The 26,282-nt window shown below is 40.2% G+C and overlaps 1 protein-coding gene across 1 annotated transcript in view; it reads right to left on the bottom strand.

Annotated features, from left to right (window-relative positions):
* The window catches only part of LOC122548225 (gamma-aminobutyric acid receptor subunit rho-1-like), a 46,884-nt gene that overhangs the window by 5,401 nt on the left and 15,201 nt on the right, over positions 1 to 26,282 (bottom strand). Inside the window, exons 3-6 of the mRNA XM_043686775.2 lie at positions 19,330 to 19,436; positions 8,431 to 8,498; positions 8,010 to 8,233; positions 3,553 to 3,635 (exon numbers count right to left, since the gene is read on the bottom strand). Of these exons, the coding sequence (XP_043542710.1) occupies positions 3,553 to 3,635; positions 8,010 to 8,233; positions 8,431 to 8,498; positions 19,330 to 19,436 (482 nt within the window). The remainder of the gene's footprint in view (positions 1 to 3,552; positions 3,636 to 8,009; positions 8,234 to 8,430; positions 8,499 to 19,329; positions 19,437 to 26,282) is intronic.

Below are 26,282 nucleotides of genomic sequence, written 5' to 3'. Positions count from 1 at the left end.
AATAACCCATTTAAGATGCACCCAAACACCACTTTAAACAATCACTCTCTCCAGCACAGTTTACCGTCTACAAGCTGCATTGCAGCAACTCACAAGCTCTATCATCTGGAAGGACAAAGACAGCAGATTCATGGGATCACCACCACATAAAAGTTCTCATTTAAGCCACACATCATCCTGACTTGGAACAAAATCCCCACTCATTCACTGTTGCTGCGTCAAAAAACTGGAACTCCCTCCTGCATTGTACTGGAGTTGTATTCATATTAGGTGGATCGCAGTAGTTCAAAGACTTACCCTAATTTTCCTAAAGATAATAAGGGATGGTCAATAAATAGACATAGACAGGATGCAGAGCTGGGCTGAGAAATGGCAGATAGAGTTCAACCTGGGTAAATGCGAAGTGATGCATTTTGGAAGGTCGAACTCGAAGGCTGAATATAGGATTAAAGACAGGATTCTTGGCAGTGTGGAGGAACAGAGGGATCTGGGTGTGCAAGTTCATAGATCCCTCAAAGTTACCACCCAAGTGGATAGGGTTGTTCAAAAAGCATATGGTGTTTTGGCTTTCATTAACAGGGGGATCGAGTTTAAGAGCCGCGAGGTTTTGCTGCAGCTGTACAAGTCCCTGGTGAGATCACACTTGGAATATTGTGTACAGTTCTGTAGGAAACTACTATAGGAAAGATACAGAGGCTTTGGAGAGGGTGCAAAGAAGGTTTACCAGGATGCTGCCTGGACTGGAGGGCTTGCCTTATGAAGAAAGGTTGAATAAGCTTGGACTTTTCTCTCTGGAGAGAAAGAGGAAGAGAGGAGACCTGATCAAGGTGTACAAAATAATGAGAGGAAAAGATAGAGTCAATAGCCAGAGACTTTTCCCCAGGGCAGGATTGACTGGTACGAGAAGTCATAGTTTGAAGATATTAGGAGGAAGGTATAAAGGAGACATCGGAGGTAGATTCTTTACGCAGAGAGTTGTGAATGCATGGAATGCGTTGCCAGCTGTAGTGGTGGAAGCAGAGTAATTGGGGATATTTAAGCGACTGCTGGACATGCACATGGATAGCAGTGAGCTGAGGGGTGTGTAGGTTAAGTTACTATATTTTACATTAGGATTAAATCTCAGCACAACATCGTGGACCAAAGGGCCTGTTCTATGCTGTACTTTTCTATGTTCTAAATATTGGCCTTGCAGGTGATCCTCACATCCAGTGAATGGATTTATTAAAAAGCTAACAAAGACACATCAGAATACAACTTTGCAATATAGTGAGTAATTCACAATTTAGTAGATGCAATGGCAGACGACGCAGTAAGAACAAAGTCTTGAAATATATTTTATGAAATGAAAGCAGTTAGCAAGGTATATGAGATTTTGCACTTCATAAATACAGGAATCAAGGACAAAATGAGAAAAGTTAAGCTGAACCTGTTTTAAAAATCATTCAGATGATGTGAGTGTCACTGACCGGACCAATATTTTTTGCCTATCCCTTGTTACCCTTGAGAAGATGGGAGTGAGCTGCCTTCCTGAATAGTTGCAGTCCATGTGTTGCAAGTAGACCCACAATGTCATTTACTTTACTGAGGCCACAACTAGAATAAAGCATCCAGTTCTGGTCTCCACACTTTAGGAAGGAATTTAGGATTCTTGAAAACATGCAGAGGAGGTTGACCAGAATGGTTCCAAGGATTTTAGCTATAAGTTTACTTGAAGAAGTTGGGTTTGTTCTCTTTGAAGTAAAGGATGTTGAGGGGAAATTTGGAAGATGTGTATAGATTTTCACACGTTTCGATAAGGCAAGCAATAAAGAGTCGTTCTATTCAGTTGATGAAATGATTAGACATGGATTTATGGTTTTGGGTAAGTTTGTGGAAGTGGATTTTGTAATATCTTTCAGAATTGGGTGGGAACTCCAGGAAAATAAACATACAAGTCTAATAAGATATAGTGGGGAGAATGGGCTGATTACATTTCCTTAAAAGAGCTATCATGGGTACAGTACTATCTTGCTAACTAAATAACTCTAAAATATTGTGACAGTTGGAATTAATAGGTTCCATTTATAATATCAACCCTTAAAGTTTCCATATTACTATTCTAGTGAATGCATTGACAAGTAAATATTAGAAAATAGAAACAAAAAGTGCAGCCTAGCAGCATCTGTACAGAGAGAAGCTGAATTAGCAATTTGAGTCCAAAGAGGAGTTATTTGTCTTGCAAAGTTAATTCTGTTTCTCTTTCCAAAGATGCTGCCAGATTTGCTGAGTTTCTCCAGTAGTTTCTGTTTTCATTTCAGATTTTCAACATTTGCTTTTATATTAGAAAATAAAGTTTGAATAACAGCTAACATTTTAAAACATGAAGTTAAATCCACTTATTCAGAAATTAACATTTGTCAAAATCTTATGAAAAGAAATATTACAAAGTGTGTCATTGACTTCAAACATAATTGGCAGAGGGGCCTGTGTTTTACTCCCAGGGAAAACCTGGTGGGAGCAAACAGCATTTCAGTTTGAGTCAAATGGCCTTCAGATTTTAATGTCCAGGCTCATTTAGGTGACATCAGTTGGCTGCTTGCCTGTTTTGCATATAAAGCAGTGTCTGTCTGGTATAAAGATTGGGCAGCACAGAACCCAATTTGCTGGCAACAAATGAAAGCAGCCAGTGATAAAGTAAATCTTCAGGAGACTGCAAAAACTGTTCTGTCTGATGCAAGGATTTTTGTCTTATGCATTTTAAAATGTGATTCTGCTTTTAACCAAGAAGCTATGGATAATGTTGCAGTTTAACATAAGACAAATTACTGAATTCGCTCACATTGGCTGGTGAAGATGATGCAATGGCAGACACATTGTCCAGAATGGGAAAAGATTGATGACTAAGTTAAAAATTTAAAAGAAATATGATAATGATTGTTTAAGATTTATAAACAAACCCAGTGGCTCTGTGCTGGAAAGGAGGCTACTTGAGGTCGTGGAGGTCTAGATATTCCATATGGGACTCTGATGGGCCATTCCAGTTCCTCTTCACTCCAACATGTAAAGTGACATCTATGGCCTCATAACAGTTACAGGGATGGCCACTACTGGTGACCTACTGACGTTCCAGTTGAAAGTCCCTCAGCACTCACTTTACCTCAGGGAATCATTAATTTGAACCCCCTTTGAATTTGGCAGGAGCCTCACCCATCCTCATTTCTTTTTATATTATTTCTTAAGGCATGTGACTGATGCTGATATGATGCCAGCATTTGTTGGCCATCCCTAATTGTCCTTCAGATTTTCAGGGACTTTCTGCCAAAATTACCTCAGACAATTGGTATTTCCATATGAAAAGTCAATGTTATGGCTTTCACCTACTTAAATCAAATCTTCCAGCTAATTCAATGTTAAGCAATGTTCAAAACATAAAGAATTATTTCATATTTAGAAGAGGTTAATTTACATTATGAATTTGCTATGTAATTTTCTGCTGAGGTGATAAGATGGTAGCTACAAGCAATCTTAGTAAAATTCTAAAGATGTGATGTGACACAATGCCTGACTTACAGCTCTCAATTTCCAGCGAGCAGCTCTGGGTGTCAAGAGGAAAACGACTGAAATCCATGTAACACATTGATGTTACTGTAACCCTGCAAGCAACATATTAAGTACTGTGACTATTGCTTTCAATTAAAATGCAAATACAGCAATGTTTAGCAGTGAGCAGTTAACATAAAGAATCTCAACTTCCAGTTCTGTGCTCACCCAATCTGTGAATTTAATGCTGCTGGTTTTGACAGTGGATGAGACTTCCCACCTAGGGGATTCTGTAAATAACGTGCCCCCCCCACACCCCCCCCCACCCCTTCCCCCCCACCCACCAATGACACAGCTGCCAGAGCTATTGAGATGTCGATGGGTAGTTTCCATCAAGTGATTGAGTTTATTTCTACCAGTTAGCTGCAACCTTACCCAGAATGCTGCAAATGTGTAAATGGACAATAATAAGATCTGGCATTTACAACTAGCCAACCTTATGACTCAGATTCCAACCTGCTTATCAATTTCCCATTGAAAGATAAAATCATCCCTCTTGGATTAGTGGGGAACTAGCTGCACACTGTGCCATCTGATGCAAGGATATTTGTATTGTGAACTTAAAAATACGATAGAAATTGCTTTTAACCAAAGGGCTATGGAAGATGTTGCAGTTTAAAATAAGGCAAATTATTAGAACATGTTGATGTTTGCTGATGAAGATAATGTGATAGCAGACACATTGTCCAGAATGGAAAAACAAGATGACTTTAGTTCAGAATTTAGGAGAAATATGTTAATTATTGTTTAAGATTTGTATACAGCATGAATGAGGATGAATGGGTATAAATCTCTTGAAGTCCATATACTATATATCTGTGTTAAAATACATTTTTAAAATGGCGTTTCATCTCTCCTGAAAGTGGAGTATGTAAACATCACTTTTATTCTTTTGAACAGTGGACATTTAAATGGGAAAAGATATTGTTTAAAACCAAAGATCTGTGGAAGAAGATATTGCAGATTTAAAAATTGAGTTACTGGAATTCATTATAGATTCTATCTACATTAGCCTTTTATTCAAACCATGAAGGAGTATGCGAGATACCTTCGCTCTGTGGGCACATACTCAGCCACAGGTTTGCCCTATAAAAATCTTCTGATTTTTTTCAACCAAGACCAGTTGTGTGTGGCCAGGAGTGCTTAACAGAGTAACAACTTCTTGATTGGTTCCTGGGTGAGTGGCTAAATCTTTGTGTTTGGACTATATTTCAGTAACAACCAACCTGTGAAATAGAAAACACTTCAATCTCTCTCTCCTCCTTATGTGAGTGGAGAAGTAAAAGGGAATTCTGAGCTGCCAGCTCCTCTCCCTCCCTTTGCAAATTCCCTTCTTGAAAGGAAAAGAGCAAAACCATCATCAGACGCTGAAAGGCTGAATCTTTAATGAAAGATTGAAAATCAGTGTGCCCACAACCTCATGAGCTCATCAAACTGTGGAAAGAAATTGGAAATGAACTGAAGGAAAACAGCTCATCAATGCCAATAATCTGGACTGCACCCAGAATTAGAGTCATAGAGATGTACAGACGGAAACAGACCCTTCCGTCCAACCCATCCATGCCAACCAGATATCCCAACCCAATCTAGTTCTACCTGCCAGCACCCAGCTCATATCCCTCCAAACCCTTCCTATTCATATACCCATCTAAATGCCTCTTAAATGTTGCAATTGTACCAGCCTCCACCACATCCTCTGGCAGGTCATTCCAAACACGTACCACCTTCTGTGTGAAAAAGTTGCCCTTTAGGTCTCTTTTATATCTTTCCCTTCTCACCCTAAACCTATGCCTTCTAGTTCTGGACTGTCCGACCCCAGGGAAAAGACTTTGTCTATTTATCCTATCCATGCCCCTCATAATTTTGTAGACCTCTATAAGGTCACCCCTCAGCCTCTGACGCTCCAGGGAAAACAGCCTCTGCCTGTTCAGCCTCTCCCTGTAGCTCAGATCCTCCAACCCTGGCAACATCCTTGTAAATCTTTTCTGAACCCTTTCAAGTTTCACAACATCTTTCCGATAGGAAGGAGACCAGAATTGCACGCAATATTCCAACAGTGGCCTAACCAATGTTCTGTACAGCCACAACATGACTTCCCAACTCCTGTACTCAATACTCTGACCAATAAAGGAAAGCATACCAAACGCCGCCTTCACTATCCTATCTACCCGCGACTCCACTTTCAAGGAGCTATGAACCTACACTCCAAGGTCTCTTTGTTCAGCAACACTTCCTAGGACCTTACCATTAAGTGTATAAGTCCTGCTAAGATTTGCTTTCCCAAAATGCAGCACCTCGCATTTATCTGAATTAAACTCCATCTGCCACATCTCAGCCCATTGGCCCATCTGGTCCAGATCCTGTTGTAATCTGAGGTAACCCTCTTCACTGTCCACTACACCTTCAATTTTGGTGTCATCTGCAAACTTACTAACTGTACCTCTTGTTCTCGCATCCAAATCATTTATGTAAATGACAAAAAATAGAGGGCCCAGCACTCTACTGGTCACAGGCCTCCAGTGTGAAAAACAACCCTCCACCACCACCCTCTGTCTTCTACCTTTGAGCCAGTTCTGTATCCAAATGGCTGATTCTCCCTGTATTCCATGAGATCTAACCTTGTTAATCAGTCTCTTTGTGGTCAATTTTTTTGTTCCCTTCACAAATATCCTTCTGATATTTGTGTCCTGTCTCTTTGTATGTGTATGGAAATATTATAAAAGTATTAGAGTTCAATTTATAGAGTTATAAGTTAGCAATTCATGTTTCCTTTTTTCCATTCATTAAAACTGTTTGCAATAAATAGTGATTTTCTTGTTAATGATAAATAGATCAGCTATGCATATTCTTTAAACTTGAATTTAGCATTTAGATAAAATTGGACAATTCAGTGGTTTAATAAATGTTCAATTCTGGAAGAGTGGGGCTTGCTCTATCCTAGGTGGTGTGACAGATGGCTTGCATCAAAATGAACAAGTCATCTCCTCCCTCAATTTTGTTACCTTCATATTTTCCAGAATAAGATAGGGGTTAGGTTTTGATCTCTTCTCCCTCTGAATAACAATAGTTTTTGCAGTCAGTGGAAGGAAATATTGGGCTGGGTTTAAAAATGGCTATCCATATGACCCCAAAAGTTTCTACCTGGTGAATTAGTGTAAACATTCCCCCTGTGGATGTAGTAAGAAGTTGGCATGCTGCTGCATGAGGGATATTTAGAGTCATAGACTCATAGAGATGTACAGCATGGAAACAGACCCTTCGGTCTAACTCGTCCTTGCTGACCAGGTATCCCAACATAATCTAGTCCCACTTGCCAGCACCCGGGCCATATCCTTCCAAAGTAAAATGTATCTTGGCTGTCAGCCTCTCGCTTTAGAGGGAAAATACTGCTGGAAATAAAGACTGAGGTTCTGTAATTATAATCTGATGAAATACATGGAGTATATCATAGACTCGTTAGTGGGGGTGCTTCTAGCGCTGATTAGCTTCTCTGTCCTTGAGAAACAAGGCAATAGCTGCACTGTGCTTATCTTTATCTTGAATTATTGTAAAGTGCAGAATGTAAGCAAAGTTGTTTGTATCAGTGTGTAAGCATAGGCTGCCTGTTTAGCTCAACAGAGTGCTGAGGCAGTGGAACAACTGTAGCAGCCTCCCTGTGAAATCACGAAAAATAAAGCTTCTTGAAACAAGATTTGAAGTCTTAGACTAAGTAATTTCCTCAACACCCCCAGAGTATTTGCATTTAAACAGGGTTTCTAATGAATCGTGATTAAAGTCACAGCATTGGAAAGAGAGAGAGAGACCTTGTTTTTCTGGAATGTGTTGCCTAGACATGTACTGTAGGCAGATTCAACTAAAGCATTAAAGAGGGCATTAGGTGATTATTTAAATTGGAACATTGTACACAGTTATGGGAAAAATTCAGGTGAGTGGCCCAAGTCATGATTCTAATTTGGAGAACTGCTGCAAACATGATGGGCCAAATGGCCTACTTCTGCACTGTACCAATTCTGTGGTTCTGTTGCAAAGTTGAACACAAAATTCCAACAATTGTGCATAAATTGTGTCGTGTTTTGAAATATATTTTCTGCAATTGTGCACAGTATATACAGATTTAAAGAATTTGATGTTGTCCAATGAACATGTGACACCCTAGCTGAATTTCAGTGGAGATATTTTCGTTGATAAATCTGAGGAACAAGTGTAGAGAGAACATGAAGTGGTAATCAACCTATTCTTTCTTGCTACAGACTCTACTAAGTAATGTGTTATTTGATGTTTGGATTCCTGTTGTATTTGAAATAGGATCTGATTTTTATAAAAGAAAATATCCTTTGTCAAAAATAAACACAGGTGATATGAATAACAATTTTTTCCCTTAATGCAGGTTGCTATTGCATGCACTGTGCTACTTTTTGTCTGCTTACCTCAAACTGTACAATACCTTTCCATCAGGATAGACACGCAACATGATGTTGTCTGTGGTTGTATCATGTATAAAGGATCGCTTTGAATGTACAAAGAACATATCAGGAACCCAGATCTTTTTGACCAGCCTCCCATCAAAGGTCATACTCAGGTTGTTAGTGCTTGGGAATGAAAGGCGCTCATCTTTCCAATAATGCCTCAGGTATAGTGTCATTGTAAAGTCCTGTGAGAAAATGTGACAGACACAAAATAATCAGATTACGTTTCTGCTAACCACAGATGGTGTTTTGTGTTCTTCAAGCCAGCAATTTGAGAATCAGGTCACCACGCTGATCCATCAATTTATTTATCCTCTCGAATTAAATAATTTTAACACAGCATGTGAATACATAGACAAAGAGTGCAAATTTAATGAATTACCATATCCACTTCTGAGATGCTGTCCAGACTTTCTACCTGTACATCGACACCCACGGGTATTGAAGGACCTGCAGGAGGGGAAAAAGGCACATTACGGGTGCATCTGTCAGGCAGTATTATTTGTTCGATTTTTAAATCAAAACTGAATTTGTTTCATAGATCAGCAGAGGATTTTTGAACCCTATCCTATAATCAAGCTTTTGCATTACACACTACAGGTTGTGAATTAATACAGTATAATTTACCTTTGGAAGAAACAGCACTTTCATTTATTCAAATGTAAAATCGGATCAAAATTTCCACCAGCAGATTATTGTCAGGACCATTCCTCACTCAATACCCTGCCGAGTCTGTGCTGAGTACCAGGCATGATCCCCAGGGAGCAAAACCTCTGATTAATTGCCACTTGGATGGTGGGCAGGTTCCTCATACGTAAAGGCCAGTCTTTTTTCCAAAACATCGTTGTTTTCATAAACTTCATGAAAGCACTTTGCATAACCATTTAACATTGACATTATGGCAAGTATAAGTAACTCTGTTTCTTCCAAAACTGTATGATTCATTACATTTACTATTACAATCAATATTTACAATGTTAATTTCAAATCAAACATATGGATTTGTGTGAATTCTCACAGTTCCCAATCCCTCAACATATGTACATGACAGAAAGACTAAAATAATGGTGTTTCCACATTGTGCCTTTGCAACAGTTTAGTTGAGTACGGCCTTCAACATTTGGTCCTGGATCCTGTAATGTGTCAGTCAACAACGTGCAGTGATAGGTAACTCTTTGCACTAGAAAAACGAATGGGCAGACCAAAAAGCACCTTTTATTGAGTGATAATTCTCCAGTTGTAGTTGTTTATCTCGATGTGTCCTTTGTTTCATGGAGATGTTTAAGGTAGACCATGACAAAGTAACACACTTTTATAAAGAGCAGCTTAGCAAAGGCACATTCCAGAAGAAGGTGGATAATGGTCTCTTCCCACACTTGGGTGCAATATGTAGAGTGTAAGATTCCAATGATACATGGGAACATAGGAACACACATTGGCCATGCAGCCTGGTGAGAGACCAGAAAAACTGCAGATGCTGGAATCCAAGGTAGACTAGCAGGAGGTTGGAAGAACGCAGCAAGCTAGGCAACATCAGGAGGTGGAGATCGACGTTTCAGGTATAGAAGGGTTACAACTGAAACATCAACTTATCCATCTCCTGATGCTGCCTGGCTTGCTGTGTTCATTCAGCCTGGTGACCCTGTTCTGCCATTCAATATGATCATGGCTGATCAAACCATTCAATACCTTTTACCCACCCCATCTCTATAAACTTGATTATCAGAGATCTATTAATTTCTACCTTAAATATATGCAAAGACAGAACTTCTATTGCCCTCAGCAGTAGAGAGTTCCAAAGGTTCACAATTATTTGAGTAAAAAACTTCCTCCTCATCTCATACCTGAGTGCAATTGCTCTTGTTGTTAAATTGTGTTCCCGGATATGGATGCCCAAACCAGGAGAAACATCTTAACTGCACCTATCCTATCTATCCCTTGATGTATTTTGTCCATTTCAATTAGATCACCTCTCATTCTTCAAAACTCAACAGATTACAGGCCAAGTTTGCCCAATCTGTCTTTATAGGGCAATTGCACTATTGCAGGAACAACTCTGGTGAAGGTTTGCTGGGCGACCTCTATGGCAATAATATCTTTCTTGAGATAATGAAACCAAAATTACACATGGTACTTCAGGTATGATCTAGCCAAGCTCCTTGACAATTAAAGCAACACCTTGCTATTCCTGTGCTCAAGTCCTCTTGCAAAAAAAGCTAACCTTCCATTTGCTTTCCTAATAGTTTGTTGGACCTGTATATCAGTCTTCAGTGGCTTATTGATTAGGGCACTTAGAACATTTTGAACATCTACACTTTCCTACCTCCTATCATTTAAGAAATATTGTGTTCATCTGTTTCTCATAACACAGTGGATAACCTCACATTTTTCCACATTGTATTTCATCTACCATGTTCTTGCCCATTCACTAAGCCTGTCGAAATTATCCTGAAGCCACTTTATATATTTCTCACAACACGCATTCCCACTTAGTTTTGTATCATCTGCAAATTTAGAAATATAACATTTGGTTCCCCAACTCCAAATCATTAATATATTTTGTTTACAGACGAAACCCAAATACTGACCCTTCCAGTACCTCACTAGTCACAGCTGTCCAATGTGAGAATGATCCATTTATTTCTACTCTCTCTTTACCCTCTGTTAGATAATCATTTATCCACACCAATACATTATTTCTGGAATTCTAAGTATATTACACCCATTGGCTCTCCTTTATTAGTTTTATTAGTAACATTGTCAAAAAACTATAACAAGCTCATCAAACATGATTGCCCAATCATAAATACATGCTGATTATGTACAATCAAGTCATTATCAACCATGTGTCCAAATATCCATCCTTTCTAGCATTCTAAATTCTAGCAATTACGTTACTACTGAGGTGAGGCTAACAGGTTTGAGGTTCTGTTTACTTTCTCACTCCCTTTTTAAGTGTGCTACCTTCCAATCCACAGAAATCATTGCAGAATCTGAGAATTTGCAAAGATGACTACCAATGTATCTTTGATCTGTATAGCCACTTCCATCAACACATTGGGATGAAGATCCTCAAGTCTTGAGGATGCATTAACTTTCAGCCCCTTTCATTTTGCCAGTACAGCGTTCCTTCAATTCCTCATTCTCTCTTGCCACTTAGATCTCTAAGAAATCTCTGGGAAATTCCTGGTATCTCACTCATTAAAAACTCTCTTCTCTGCCATTTCCATATTCCACCTTATAAATTCTCCTGACGATGCCTATAATGGACTTAACCAAACATTTTCCTTTTTACATATCGATATAAAAGCTTTTACAGTCTATTTATATGTTTTGCTTCATTGCATTCATATTCTATTTTCCCTTTTTTATTTTTTTCTTGGACATTTTTTGTTGTATTCTATAAATCTCCCAGTCCTTAGAATTACTGCTATTTCTGGGAACTTTTAAGACCTTTTCTTTTAATGTTTTACAATCTTGAGCTTCCTTTGCCACAACTGACCGACCTTTTGTGACATTTTGCATCTTGAAGGAATGTATAGTTGCTGTGAGTTATGTAATAGTTCTTTAAAGATTATCCATTGCCTATGTACAGTCAGGCCTTTTAATCTATTTTCCGATCTACTTCAGTCAATTTGTGCCTCATGCCTTCATAGTTTCCCTTATTCAAATTTAACACCCTCCTTTCAGAGTGAACTACCTCAGAGAGACATAGAGTTGTACAGCACAGGAACTGACTCTTCGGTCCAACCAGTCCATGTCGAATATAATCCCAAACCAAATTAGTTCCACCTGCCTGCTCCTGGTTCATATCCCTCCAAACCTTTCCTATTCATGCACTTATCCAAATGTCTTTTAAACATTGCCATTGTACCTACATCCACCACTTCCTCATGAAGTTCATTTCACACAAGAACTACCCTCTGTCTAAAATAGGTTGCCCCCATGTCTTTTTTAAATCTCTCTCCTCTCACCTTAAAAATGTGCCCCTCAGCCTTGAAATCCCCCCATCCTAGGGAAAAGACAGCTACCATTAATTATATGTATATCCCTCATTATTTTATAAACTTCTTTCAGGTCACCTCTCAACCTCCTGCGCTCCAGTGAAAAACATCCCAGCCTATCCAGCCTTTCTTTATAACTCGGATCTTCCACACTCAGCAACATCCTGGTAAATCTCTTCTGAACCCTCTCTAGTTTAATAATATCCTTCCTATAACTGGGGAACCTAAACTGGACACAGTGCTCCAGAAAAGGCCTCACCAATTCTTGTACAACCTCAGCATGACTTCCCAACTCCTATACTCAAAGGTCTGAGCAATGAAGGCAACATGCTAAGTGCCTTTTTAACCACCCTGTCTATATATAACACAAACTTTAAAGAAGTATGTACCTGAAACCCTAGGTCCCTCTGTTCTACAACAGCATCCAAGACCCTACCATTCATTGTATAAGTCCTACCCTTGTTTGTCGTTACTAAAATGTAATACCTTGTATTTATCCAAATTAACCTCCATCTGCCATTTTTCAGCCCATTAACCCATTTGATCAAAATCCCTTTGTATTCTTAGAAAACCTTCTTCACTATGTACTAAGCCATCAATTTTGGTGTCGTCCACAAACTTACAAACCATGCCTTCTACATTCTCATCTAAATCATTTGTATAAATGACAAAGAAAAGAGGACCCAGAACAGATTTTTGGACCTAATATAAAATTCTGTTATCCTATGGTCAATTTTTGCCAGGTTATTTCTCAAGAAGATCATTATTTATTCCTTTTCATTACATAATATTGGACCTAAAATAGCATGTTCTCTAGTTGGTTCTTCATAGAAAACCATCCGTAACACCCTGCAGAAACAATCTCCACAGCTTTTGGGCTTAACTGCTTTATTCAGCCCATGTGCAAATTTAAGTTATCCTTGATAACTGTGTCACCTACACTGCATGTTTCTCTTATCTGCTGATTAATAGCATGTCCCACACTATCGCTACTATGTGGTGGCCTATAAATTTGCTGCCCCCTTACTGTTTCTCAGTTCCATTCAAACAGATTCCACACATTGTTCTTCTAATCTGTGATCCTGCCTTAACTAATATACTGATCCTGTCTCTTATTATTAGTGCACACCACCTCCTTTCCATTCTTGTCTGTTCAATTCCTAGTCTTTGTCGCCATGCAGTCATGTTCTTGAAATGGGAATTAGATTGTACTCATGTATATATCAAATTGTGCCTTTAGATCAGGCTGTAAACTCAGAGGGAGTTCTCTCTGCAGACAGGAAGATCCCAATGGAATCCTCACCCTTCCCTCACTAGTGGTTCAATTGGACTAATTGGCTATACTCTACTGCTAGGCACATAGTTGGTGCTCAATTAACCCCTCCTTGGCATGGTCACCCAGAGATGAGAACAAGCTAACACCATCATTTCTGATATTGTTCCTGGGTCAGTCTTCAAGCCATCTTTGCAAGGCTGGGAAGATTTCACCTATTGCCAGCAAAATTTTCCTCCATCCTTGAAGGTTTCCCAAAGTGAACAAAAGCAAACATTAGTATTTAAAGGCAAAAATGTCCATTTTAATGCAACAAAACTCGAGACAATTTACAAATAGAACATTTTAGGCATCAGACAAGACTTGGGCAATGTTTGCTGGGAGATTATCAAGATGAACATCAAAGAGGCAGGAAGAAGTTGTTGGAGAAGATCTAAGGCACAGATATTAGGAGGGAATTGAGAAAACCTAACTCTGATGGTTTAATGGCTGTAATGTTGATGATGTAACTGAAAGATGGCAATTAGAAATTTGTTCAGACTCAAATTATTGGAGAATGTGTGCTGGTATGTAGAGCTGGAGGACATTTCATTAGTAAGTTTATGGAGAAAGTCAAAATGCCAGTGAGGATTTTAAAATCAATAGTTTAGAGGGAGTTGGGATGTTGACGTTGGTTTAAAGATGAGAAAGGATGCAGTAGGCCATAGTAGTAGGAGGTAGGGCTCAGCACAATTTACTAAATTTTTTTGTGGTGGAAGCTGATGGGGGAGAGACATGGTGAAACTGAATCTGCAGATGATGACAGCATTGGTGCTGACTCCAATGATTTTAAGGACACAGGCTAGTGATACTGCTGGGATTGAAATTGTTTTTTCACGGTACACTGGACTGGAGTGAAGTTTGAAGTTGAGCTTGCAATTGAATGTGGCATTGAGTTTGATGAGTCTAGGACAAAGAATTACCTCCATTTCTATTGTACTTATGGTCAGGAAATGGATGTAGCTTTGTGGCAGTTCTCAGCCTTTGTTTGGTGAGGTTGTTGATCCAGTGATACCAGTGGTCAGAAAGTTGTTTAATTAGGTATTACAATATGAAGGTACTAAGTGTAACAACTTCATGATCCATTTGATAAAAGGCATTTGGACTAATAGGAAAAGTAAATTTATGACTAAGGGGTGTATTTTCTAATCTCCACAATGTCCATATTAACCAAGTTCCCTTTGTGTCCACTTGGCCATGCATTCTGGCTGCCAATCAAGCCTAATGAATAACTTCAAACTTTGTTTATACTTCTTTTTTCGTGGGTCTTCCTCTCCTGTCTCCTCCCTTTCCTGTTATCTAGTTACGTCACCTTTGCTTCTACTTATTTATTTGGCCACAATTCAATTCATCACTACTTCTCAGATTTTCTACTCCTCCTGCTGCTGACCCTGGCTTGAATTTCAATTGACTAATTGCCTCTTGCCTCTTTTGGCATTGTCCAAAGGCCATCAAAGCACTTGTTGTTGACTCCGTCTAAGCAGAAATACCACGTCTTCTTTTCCTGACGTTTCTACCCAATTATTAACCTCCTTCCCATTCAACATACTTTGTCATTTCCTTCCTGGCCTCAGAAAAGTGAGGAATAGAGAAACAAGAGGATGTTATGGAGAATTCTACAAACTTAGAGCCTGGACAATTGGAGGCACATGTCACCAATGGTGGGTGAAAGGATAGAATAAGCATAAAAAATGAGAGTCAGATCAATCTTGGATTTGGCTGGTTGCAGTTTAGAGTTGGGGGAGGTGACAGAGGTAGGAAGGTACAAGGCCATCAAGTGATTTACACTTGATTTTACATCAGAGGCATATAACTTTATAGGGGGGATGTGTGAGCAAAACTTGGTCCGGACAAAGGTACAGTCAACAGAGTTTGGGGAAGTATTGGGCAGTCGCATCCAGACAGAACAAAAGTATGATTGAGAGTTTCAGTGGATATTGAAGAGACACAATACCATGAGACCATAAAATTTGGGAGCACAGGTAGACCAGTCAGCCCATCAAGTCTTCTTCAGTATTAATAAGAACATGGCTGATTTTATCATCCTCAACTCCACTTTGCTGATTTTTCCCCAGATCCATTGATTCCCTTCCAGATTAAAAATCTGTTTACCTTAGCCTTGAATATACAATCACTTCTGCTACAATACCTCTTTCATTAACGCAAATTGGCTGTAACACAATTGGGTGAATATGGAAGGCTGTTTCTAAAACTCAAACTTTTAAAATGTGTGTTGGCTATAATGTGATTACATCGCCAACATGTTACATGTTAGTTGTATTGTGGCGATTTTTGTATAGCTTAGGATCACATGGGGATGCAACTAGAAGAAATGCCTATACTTAACATCCTGACAGCCTTCTGCGGTAAAGTCATTACCGTCCGAGAGAAGAAATTCCTCCATGTTTCTGCCTTAAGTGTGGGAACCCTTATTCTATGATTATGTCCTACTCCTAAACTCTCCCACAAGGGGAAACAACTTTACACATTTACCCTGTCAAGTTCCTTAAAAATCTTGAATGCTTCAATTCTTGTCAACTCCAATCAGTACAGGCCCAAAGTACTCAACTTCTCCTTGTAAGACAGTCCTGGATGAGCCTTCTCTCAACTGCTTTCAATACCAGTATATCTTTCTTTAGGTAAGGAGCTCAAAACAGTTCACAGTATTCCAGCTGTGGTCTGACTCGTGCCTTGTATAAGTTTAACAAGATTTCCCTATTTCTGTATTCTATTCCCTTTGAAATGAAGGCCAACATTCCATTTGCCTTCCCTAATATCCTTTGAACTTGTATGCTAACTTTCTATGATTTATGCACGAGGACTCTCAAATCCCTGCGCTGTCGTTTTCTACAGACTTCTCAGTTAAATAAGGTTCAGCCCTTCTATTCTTGCTTTTCAAAATTCATAACCTCACATTTTCCCACATTATATTTCATCTGCCAAGTTTTTACTCACTCTTTTAACCTGTCCATATCCCCCTGTGGATGCTTTGTGCCATCCTCACCTCTTGCCTTCCTACCTATCGTTATATCATCCGCAAACTACATTAACTGGATGGTGTTATGGAGGCGCAACTTGCTAATTTTTGTGATAAAGAAGGTGACTGTGGTCAGGAAGAAGGATAGAATGGACATCAGGAGCACAGCATTTATGAGACAGTCAAGGCCAATTGTTCCAGTTTTCTCAATGTTTAACTAAAAAATTACAGTTCACTTAAGATATTGGACAAGTACTTTGACAACAGAGAGATACTGGAATGATTGGGACCCTGAGGGGGTGTTGTTCAGGTGGCCCAAGTTTCACAGATGATGTTGCCGAGAGGAGACCGTGTCAGAAGACCAGTAGATGACTGTATTACTGTAAATCAAGATGTTCCTCCGAAAAGCAGAAACACTGAGAAATTCCTAATGGCGGACCGCTTTAATATGACTGCGGGAATGACTGCACCATTATAGAAGGCAAGAGGTAAAATGTTGTCAAAATTAATAATAATTTCAGCATTATCTCTATCTGCTGCTTCATAAGCTTCTGTATGTTTCCCATTGAGCAATAAATAATAAGAAATCATAGTAATACATAAAAATAACAGAATAAGACCAGGCACAAAATGGGTACTGAATGCTTTCAAATTGATTTTAGTAAGTCCTAGAGAGTGATCACGAGTATTGACAACAGCGTATATGCTTGTCTTAAAATAAGATCAATTGCAGTTTCTTTCAGTGTACCAGACAACATTAGACAAGTGTAACGTTAGAAAGGTAACATTAGAAATGTTTTGGGATGTTTCATTTGAAGCAAATGCACTTGTTTTATTTAAAAAATAAATTATCTGAAAGACCATCTGTCACTCAGGCAAGTCAAATAAATTACTGCAGAATCTAATCCAGTGAGCCAAAACTGTATTTCCTTTAATCCTTTTTGAAAGAGTCTACTGATTATTATGAAAATGTAACTCCAAAATGAAGGGGTTTTTTTCTGACTGCTGTGTGTTTAAATCCCTATCAAAGTTGTTAGACCAATACAATAATAATTAATTGGAATATGTGCTAATAAGACTTAATCTTATTGAGGTAGTGATTTATTACTGTTAGGAAATAGCAACATTTAACTTTTAGAGGGAAGATTTGTTTGCAAAGCTGATATCAGTGTGGCTTGTGTGGCTTTTATAGTATTAATAAGGAACATTCCATGTGCCACACAGATAACAGTGTTGTCTTCTCTAGGGAATCTATGTAGAGTCATAGAGTCACAGAGATGTACAGCACAGAAACAGACCCTTCGGTCCAACACGTCCATGCCAACCAGATATCCTAACCCAATCTAGTCCCACCTGCCAGCACCTGGCCCATATCCCTCCAAACCCCTCCTATTCATATACCCATTCAAATGCATTTTAAATGTTGCAATTGTACCAGCCTCCACCACTTCCTTTGGCAGCTCATTCCATACACGTACCACCCTCTGCGTGAAACAATTGCCCCTTAGGTTCCTTTTATATCTTTCCCCTCTCGCCCTAAACCTATGCCATGATTTGGAGATGCCGGTGTTGGACTGGGGTTTACAAAGTTAAAAATCACTCAACACCAGGTTATAGTCCAACAGGTTTAATTGGAAGCACACTAGCTTTCGGAGCGTCGCTCCTTCATCAGGTGATGAAGCCCTCCACTATTGAGCCCTCCACTATCAGGGAAAAGACTTTGTCTATTTATCCTATCCATGCCCCTCATGATGTTATAAACCTCTATAGTGTAGCCTGCAAAATGTACATCTTGGTGTCCTTGCCCTTTGCTGTATGGAAAGGATATGGCAATGGTGTGACCTCTGTTTTTTACCCTCAGCAGATATAAAGTAGAGCTGCAAAAGCTGCTTCCAGGCTGTGTAAATGTTGACATCTTGGAAGGGCAGCTGAAAGTGACTGAAAGTGCAAGATGGGTGAGGTGTCACTCATAAAGTTAACATTTGCCTGCCAAGAACTATCTCGAACAGCAGCCTCTCAGTACCCTTGTCTGCAGCTCATCACAGTAGCTGATCCAAACGTTCCAGCTTCTCAATTTCAAGAAGAAGAGACTCTTCCAGCCTCAGTGCTGCTTCAGGGGAACAGGTTTCCTGGTTGTGAAATCTAGAAATGAAGGCTGAAGTGGCTCTAAATTGACTTTTTAATTTCCTTTATAATTTATGGACACCATGGGAGTTAACATATACCTTCAAACCTTTGCTGTTCCTCAGAAATCCTGAAGCGGGTAAATGATGTTCAAACCCTTCCTGACATCAATGTCAGAGAATGTAACTTTCTGTATGCATGTGTAACTGACTCCCTTATCTGGGAAAATGCACCATTTGAGGGTATGATTTTATCTATCATTTAACATCCAGGTAACCAATGTAGGGTGGTGACTTAATAGCCTCCAGGAGTGCTGCTCTGTGCTGATTACAGACAGCAATCAATGCAAAACTATACCCAACCATGTGACATTATCATTGGAATTCGGAAATCCTGGTTCACTGCACCATGCCACCTATCAGCAGAAAAATAACTTTTTATCTCATCTCCTTCAGTGGAGCATCAAGGAAATTGAACAGTACTATTTAAATGTTATGTAAATATCTATGGATATTAACTGGGTCCTAATCGCTTTAAAATTGATTTAAATTTCTGACTTCCCTCATCTATAGAAATGAAGGCTAATCTTGAAATGTACTGTATGATAGTGGCGCTGATCTCCTCAGAAGTAGTGTCTTTGAAAGCATAGTTGAGCCGATCTCTGAGGGACACAAACTCAGCTTGTTTTCAATTTTTATGGACTCTCAAGTGTTAGTTTTGTCATCCATCTATTAACTACTTAAACTGCATTTTTAATTGAAAAATCCAACTATGCTTACCTATGACTGGTAATGTCAACTGCATGCATTAGTCTTACAATATTACAAGCTGCAAGCTTAGGCAAAGCTGGTAGTTGGTTCTTACCTCCGAATCCAGGTCTCATTGTGAAATCATGATCATCCACTCTGAGAAGTTGCTCAGATTTTGTTAAATAAGATTTTGTTGCATCTGCACTTCTCTTCAGAATAGGACTGTAAGGTAAAATGTAACAAATTAATAAAAAGACAATAACAATGTCTGTTGATCTGCCTCTATACTTTTCCCTCTCCTACCTCTTGAGCTATTCAGTCTGACTTTCAGAACAAGAGTAGATCAATTTATTCCCTTGAAACAATTCCACCATTCTATGAGATGAAGACTGATCTGTAACCTATATCTAACCCTATATCTGTCTTTGCTTCATATGTCTTAACACTTTTAGGTAACAAAGTCAAAGAATTTCAGTTTAATGGTAAAAATTGATCCATCATCAATTGCCAATTACAGAAGAAAATTCCCAAATTTAACCATCATTAATGTTTATAAGTGTTTCCAAATTTCAAAACCAAAAGGTCTGGCTCTGATGTTTAGAATTACAGAAATATAGAAAATATTTGCAGAAGTAGGCCATTTGGCCCTTCAAGCTTGTACCACCGTTCAATATGATCATGGCTGATCATGCAATTTCAATATCCCATTCCCCATAGCCCTTGATCCCTTTAGCTGCAAGGACCATGTCCAGCTCCCTGTTAAATACACCTAATGAACTGGTCCCAACAGCTTCCTGTTCACAACTGTCTGAGTGGAGAAATTCTTCTTCATCTCAGTCCTGAATGGCTTACCCCTTATTCTTAGACTGTAATCTCTAATTCTAAACTTCCCCAACATGGTGAACATTCTTCCCATATCCAGCCTATCAACATATACATCAGGATTGTATATGTTTCTTTGAGATTCCCCCTCCTTCTTCTAAATTCCAGTGTGTACAAGCCCAATCAATCCAGTCTTTCTTCATATGTAAGTCCTGCCATTCTGGGAATCCATCTGATGAACCTTTGCTAGACTTTCTCAATAGTAAGAATGTCCTTACTCATACTAGAAAACCAAAACTGCACACAATACTCAGGGTGTGGCCTCACCAAGGCCCAGTATCACTGCAGCAAGCCATCCCTCAAATCTTCTCACTAAGAAGAAGACCAGCATGCCATTAGCTTTCCTCACGGCTTACTACACCTGCATATCAACCTTCTTGGGGAAATAGATGGTGACATCTTCAAACATGTCCTTATTACAGAGGAGGAAGTGCTGGATGTCTTGAAATGTGGATAAAGGTGGATAAATCTCTAGGACCTGATCAGGTCATAGAGTCATAGAAATGTACTGTACAGAAATAGACCCTTCGGTCTAACTCGTCAATGCTGACCAGATATCCCAACCCAATCTAATCCCACCTGCCAGCACCCGGCCCATATCCCTCCAGACCTTTCCAATTCATATACCCAACCAGATGCTTGTTAAATGTTGCAAATGTATCACCCTCTATCACTTCCTCTGGCAGGCCATTCCATACATGCACCATCCTCTGCGTGAAAACATTGCCCGTGAGGACTCTTTTATATCTTTCCCCTCTCACCCTAAACCTATGCCCTCCAATCCTAGGGAAAAAAAACTTTGTCTATTTAACCTATCTATGCCCCTCATGATTTTATAAACCTCTACAAGGTCACCCCTCAGCCTCCAAAGCTCCAGGAAAAGCGGCTCTAGCTTATTCAACCTCTCCCTATAGCTCAAATCCTCCAACCATGATAACATTGTTGTAAATCTTTTCTGAACCCTTTCAAGTTTCACAACATCCTTCCGATAGGAAGGAGACCAGAATTGCACGCAATATTCAAACAGTGGCCTAACCAATGTCCTGTACAGCCGCAACATGACCCCCCCCAACTCCTGTACTCAATACTCTGACTAATAAAGAAAAGCATACCAAACGCCTTCTTCACTATCCTATCTACCTGCACCTCTACTTTCAAGAAGCTATGAACCTGCACTCCAAGGTATCTTTGCTCAGCAACACTCCCGAGGACCTTAACATTAAGTATATAAGTCTTGCTAAGATTTGCTTTCACAAAATCAGCACCTTGGATTTATCGGAATTAAACACCATCTGCCGCTTCTCAGCCCATTGGCCCACCTGGTCAAGATCCCGTTGTAACCTGAGGTAATCCTCTTCGCTGTCCACTACACCTCCACTAACTATACTTCTTAAGCTCACATCCAAATCATTTATATAAATAACGAAAAGTAATGGACCCAGCACCGATCCTTGTGGCACTCCTCTGGTCACAGGCCTCCAGTCTGAAAAACAACCCTCCACCACCACCCTCTGTCTTCTACCTTTGAACCAGTTCTATATCCAAATGCTGGTTCTCCCTATATCCTGTAAGACTGAGAAGAGTTTAAAGACAGTAGGAGTATACGTAAGAGGGAAATCAGGGAAAAAAAGGGGACATGAGATAGCTTTGGCAAATAGAATTAAGGAGAATCCTTAATTGTAAAAGGGTTTTTACAAATACGTTAAGGACAAAAGGGTAACTAGGGAGAAAATAGGGCCCCTCAAAGATCAGTAAGGTGGCCTTTGTGTGGAGCCGGAGAAAATGGGGGAGATACTAAACGACTATTTTGCATCAGTATTTACTGTTGAAAAGGATATGGAAGATATAGACTGTAGGGAAATAGATGGTGATACCGTGCAAAATGTCCAAATTACAGAGGAGGAAATGCTTGATGTCCTGAAACGCATAAAGGTGGATAAATCCCCAGGACCTGATCAGGTGTACCTTAGAACTCTGTGGGAAGCTAGGAAAGTGATTGCTGGGCCTCTTGCTGAGATATTTGTATCATCGATAGTTACAGGTGAGGTGCCGGAAGACTGGAGGTTAGCTAATGTGGTGCCACTGTTTAAGAAGGGTGGTAAGGACAAGCCAGGGAATTATAGACCGGTGAGCCTGATGTCGGTGGTGGGCAAGTTATAGATTGTACATCTCTATGACTCTAAGAGTAGAGGACCCAGAACCGATCCTTATGGCACTCCACTGGTCACAGGCCTCCAGTCTGAAAAACTACCCTCCACTATCACCCTCTGTCTTCTACCTTTGAGCCAGTTATGTATCCAAATGGCTAGTTCTCCCTGTATTTTGTGAGATCTAACTTTGCTATTCCATCTCCCATGGGGAACCTTGTCAAACGCCTTATACTGAAATTCATATAGATCATATCTACCAGTCTGCCCTCATCAATCCTCTTTGTTACTTCCTCAAAAAACTCAAACAAGTTTGTGAGACATGATTTCCCACACACAAAGCCATGTTGACTATCCCTAATCGGTCCTTGCCTTTCCAAATACATGTACATCCTATCCCTCAGGATTCCCTCAGAGCAGCAGATGTGATGTATATGGAGTTCAATAAGGCGTTCGACAAGGTTCCCCATGGGAGACTGATTAGCAAGGTTAGATTTCACTGAATACAGGGAGAACTAGCCATTTGGATACAGAACTGGCTCAAAGATAGAAGACAGAGGGTGGTGGTGGAGGGTTGTTTTTCACACTGGAGCCCTGTGACCAGTGGAGTGCCACAAGGATCGGTGCTGGGTCCTCTACTTTTTGTCATTTACATAAATGATTTGGATGCAAGCATAAGAGGTACAGTTAGTAAGTTTGCAGATGACACCAAAATTGGAGGTGTAGTGGACAGTGAAGAAGGTTACCTCAGATTACAACAGGATCTGGACCAGATGGGCCAATGGGCTGAGAAGTGGCAGATAGAGTTTAATTCAGATAAATGCGAGGTGCTGCGTTTTGGGAAAGCAAATCTTAGCAGGACTTATACACTTAATGGTAACGTCCTAGGGAGTGTTGCTGAACAAAGAGACCTTGGAGTGTAGGGTCATAGCTCCTTGAAAGTGGAGTCGCAGGTAGATAGGATAGTGAAGAAGCCGTTTGGTATGCTTTTCTTTATTGGTCAGAGTATTGAGTACAGGAGTTGGGAGGTCATGTTGCGGATGTACAGTACATCGGTTAGGCCACTGTTGGAATATTGCGTGCAGTTCTGCTCTCGTTCCTATTGGAAAGATGTTGTGAAACTTTAAATGGTTCAGAAAAGACTTACAAGGTTGGAGGATTTGAGCTATAGGGAGAGGCTGAACAGACTAGGGCTGTTTCCCCTGGAGTGTTGGACGCTGAGGGGTGACCTTATAGAGGTTTACAAAATTATGCGGGGTATATAGACAAAGTCTTTTCCTTGGGATCAGGAAGTCCAGAGCTTGAGGGCATAGGTTTAGGGTGAGAGGGGAAAGATATAAAAGAGACCTACGGGGCAACTTTTTCACACAGAGGATGGTACGTGTATGGAATAAACTTCCAGAGGAAGTGGTGGAGGCTGGTACAATTGCAACATTTAAGAGGCATTTGGATGGGTAAATGAATTGGAGGGTTTGTAGGGATATGTGCTGGGTGCTGGCAGGTGGGACTAGATTAGGTTGGGATATCTGGTCGGTATGGACAGATTGGACCGAAGAGTCTGTTTCCATGCTGTACATCTCTATGACTCTATGAATCTATGACTCTATCTACCCTTGCTAACCAGTCTCCCATGAGGAACCTTGTCAAGTGCCTTACTGAAATCCATATAGGTGTGCCCTAGAACTCTGTAGAAGCTAGGGAAGTAATTGCTCAGCTCCTTGCTGAGATATTTATATCATTGATAGTCACAGGTAAGGAGGGAAGACTGGTGGTTGGCTAACATGGTGCCATTATTTAAGAAAGGTGGTAAGGACAAGCCAGGTAACTATGGTAAGCCTGACATCGGTGGTGGGCAAGTTGTTGGAGGGAGTCCTAAGGGACAGGATTTAGAAGTATTTAGAAAGGCAAGACTGATTAGGGATAGTCAACACGGCTTTGTGTGTGGGAAATCATGTCTCACGAATTTGATTACGTTTTTTTAAAAAGGTAACAAAGAGGATCGATGAGGGCAGAGTGGTGTACATGATCTATATGACCTTCAGTAAGGTGTTCAACAAGGTTCCCCATGGGAGACGGATTAGCAAGGTTAGATTCATGGAATACAGGGAGAACGAGCCATTTGGATACAGAACTGGCTCAAAAGTAGAAGACAGAGGCTGGTGGTGGAGGGTTGTTTTTCAGACTGGAAACCTGTGACCAGTGGAGTGCCACAAGGATCGGTGCTGGGTCCACAACTTTAAGTCAGTTATATAAATGATTTGGATGTGAGCTTAAGAAATATAGTTAGTAAGTTTGCAGATGACACCAACATTGGAGCTGTAATGGACAGCGAAGAAGGTTACCTCAGATTACAACAGGATCTTGACCAGATGGGCCAATGGGCTGAGAAGTGGCAGATGGAGGTTGATTTAGATAAATGCAAGGTGCTGCATTTTGGGAAAGTAAATCTTAGCAAGACTTATACACTTAATGGTAAGGTCCTAGGGTGTGTTGCTGAACAAAGAGACCTTGGAGTGCAGGCTCATAGTTCCTTGAAAGTGGAGTCGCGGGTAGATAGGATAGTGAAGAAGGTGTTTGGTATGCTTTCCTTTATTGGTCAGAGTATTGAGTACAGGAGTTGGAAGGTCATGTTGCGGCTGTACAGGACGTTGGTTAGGCCACTTTTGGAATATTGTGTGCAATTTTGCTCTCGTTCCTATCGGAAGGATGTTGTGAAACTTGAAAGGATTCAGAAAAGATTACAAGGAAGCTGCCAGGGTTGGAGGACTTGAGCTATAGGGAGAAGCTGAACAGGTTGGGGCTGTTTTCCCTGGAGCGTCGGAGGCTAAGAGGTGACCTCATAGAGGTTTATAAAATCATGAAGGGCGTGGACAGAATAAATAAACAAAATTTTTTCCCTGTGGTGGGGGAGTCTAGAGGTTTAGGGTGAGAGGCAAGATATAAAAGGGACCTAAGGGGCAACTCTTTCATGCAGAAGGTGGTGCATGTATGGAATGAGCTGCCAGGTGAAGTGGCAGAGGCTGGTACAATTGCAACATTTAAAAAGCATCTGGATGGGTTTGGAAGGATATGGGCCAAGTGCTGGCAAATGGGACTAGATTAGATTTGCAATACCTGGTCAGCATGGACAAGTTGGACTGAAGGGTCTGTTTCCGTGCTGTACATCTCTGTGACTCTATGACTATAACTGTTCCACCATGACACCAGGTCTTGTTGCACCTCACCTTTTCCTAAAGTGCAATCATTCAATAATAAACTGCCTTCCTGTTTTTGCACCAAACTGCATAACCTCACATTTACCTACATTATATTTCATTTGCCAGATCTTCCAGCCTGTCCAAGTCACCCTGTAGCCTCTTAGCATCCTCCTCACAGCAAATACTGCCACCCAACCTAGTATCATCTGCAAATGTGGAGATATGACATTCAATTCCTTCATCCAAATCATTGATGTATCTTGCGAACAATTGGGGTCCTAGCACTGAACCCTGCGGCATCCCACTCATCACTGTCTGCCACTCTGAAAAGGACCCATTTTTTCCACGTCCCTGCTTCCTGTCTGCCAACCAGTTCTCTAAACATGTCAATACATTAACTCAGATACCATGAGCTTTAAATTTTATTTACTAATCTCTTGTGTGGAACCTTGTCAAAAGTCTTTTGAAAGTCCAGATACATGACATCTACTGATTCACCCCTGCCCACTCTACCAGTCAAATCTTCAAAAAGTTCCAGAAGATTTGTCAAGTATGATTTCCCTTTAGTGAATCCATGATTCTGTCACCACTTTCCAAATGCACAGTTATTGCATCCTTAATTATTGACTCCAGCATTTTCCAACACTGATGTCAGGCTAACCAGCCTATAATTCCCTATTTTCTCCCTCCTTTTTTTAAAATGTGGGGTTACATTAGCTACCCTCAAGTTCATTAGAGCTTTTCTAGAGTGTATAGAATGCTGGAAAATGATCACTAATTGGTCTACTATTTCTGGGGCCACTTGCTTAAGTACTCTGGGATGCAGAGCATCAGGACCTCGG

This window comes from Chiloscyllium plagiosum, unplaced genomic scaffold (genome assembly GCF_037043375.1).
Source record: "Chiloscyllium plagiosum isolate Xiang-an unplaced genomic scaffold, Cpla_swu_hap1 HiC_scaffold_3, whole genome shotgun sequence".
Taxonomy (NCBI): domain Eukaryota; kingdom Metazoa; phylum Chordata; class Chondrichthyes; order Orectolobiformes; family Hemiscylliidae; genus Chiloscyllium; species Chiloscyllium plagiosum.
Note: the sequence above shows the minus strand (reverse complement) of the source record. Positions and strands in the feature narration are given on the sequence as shown.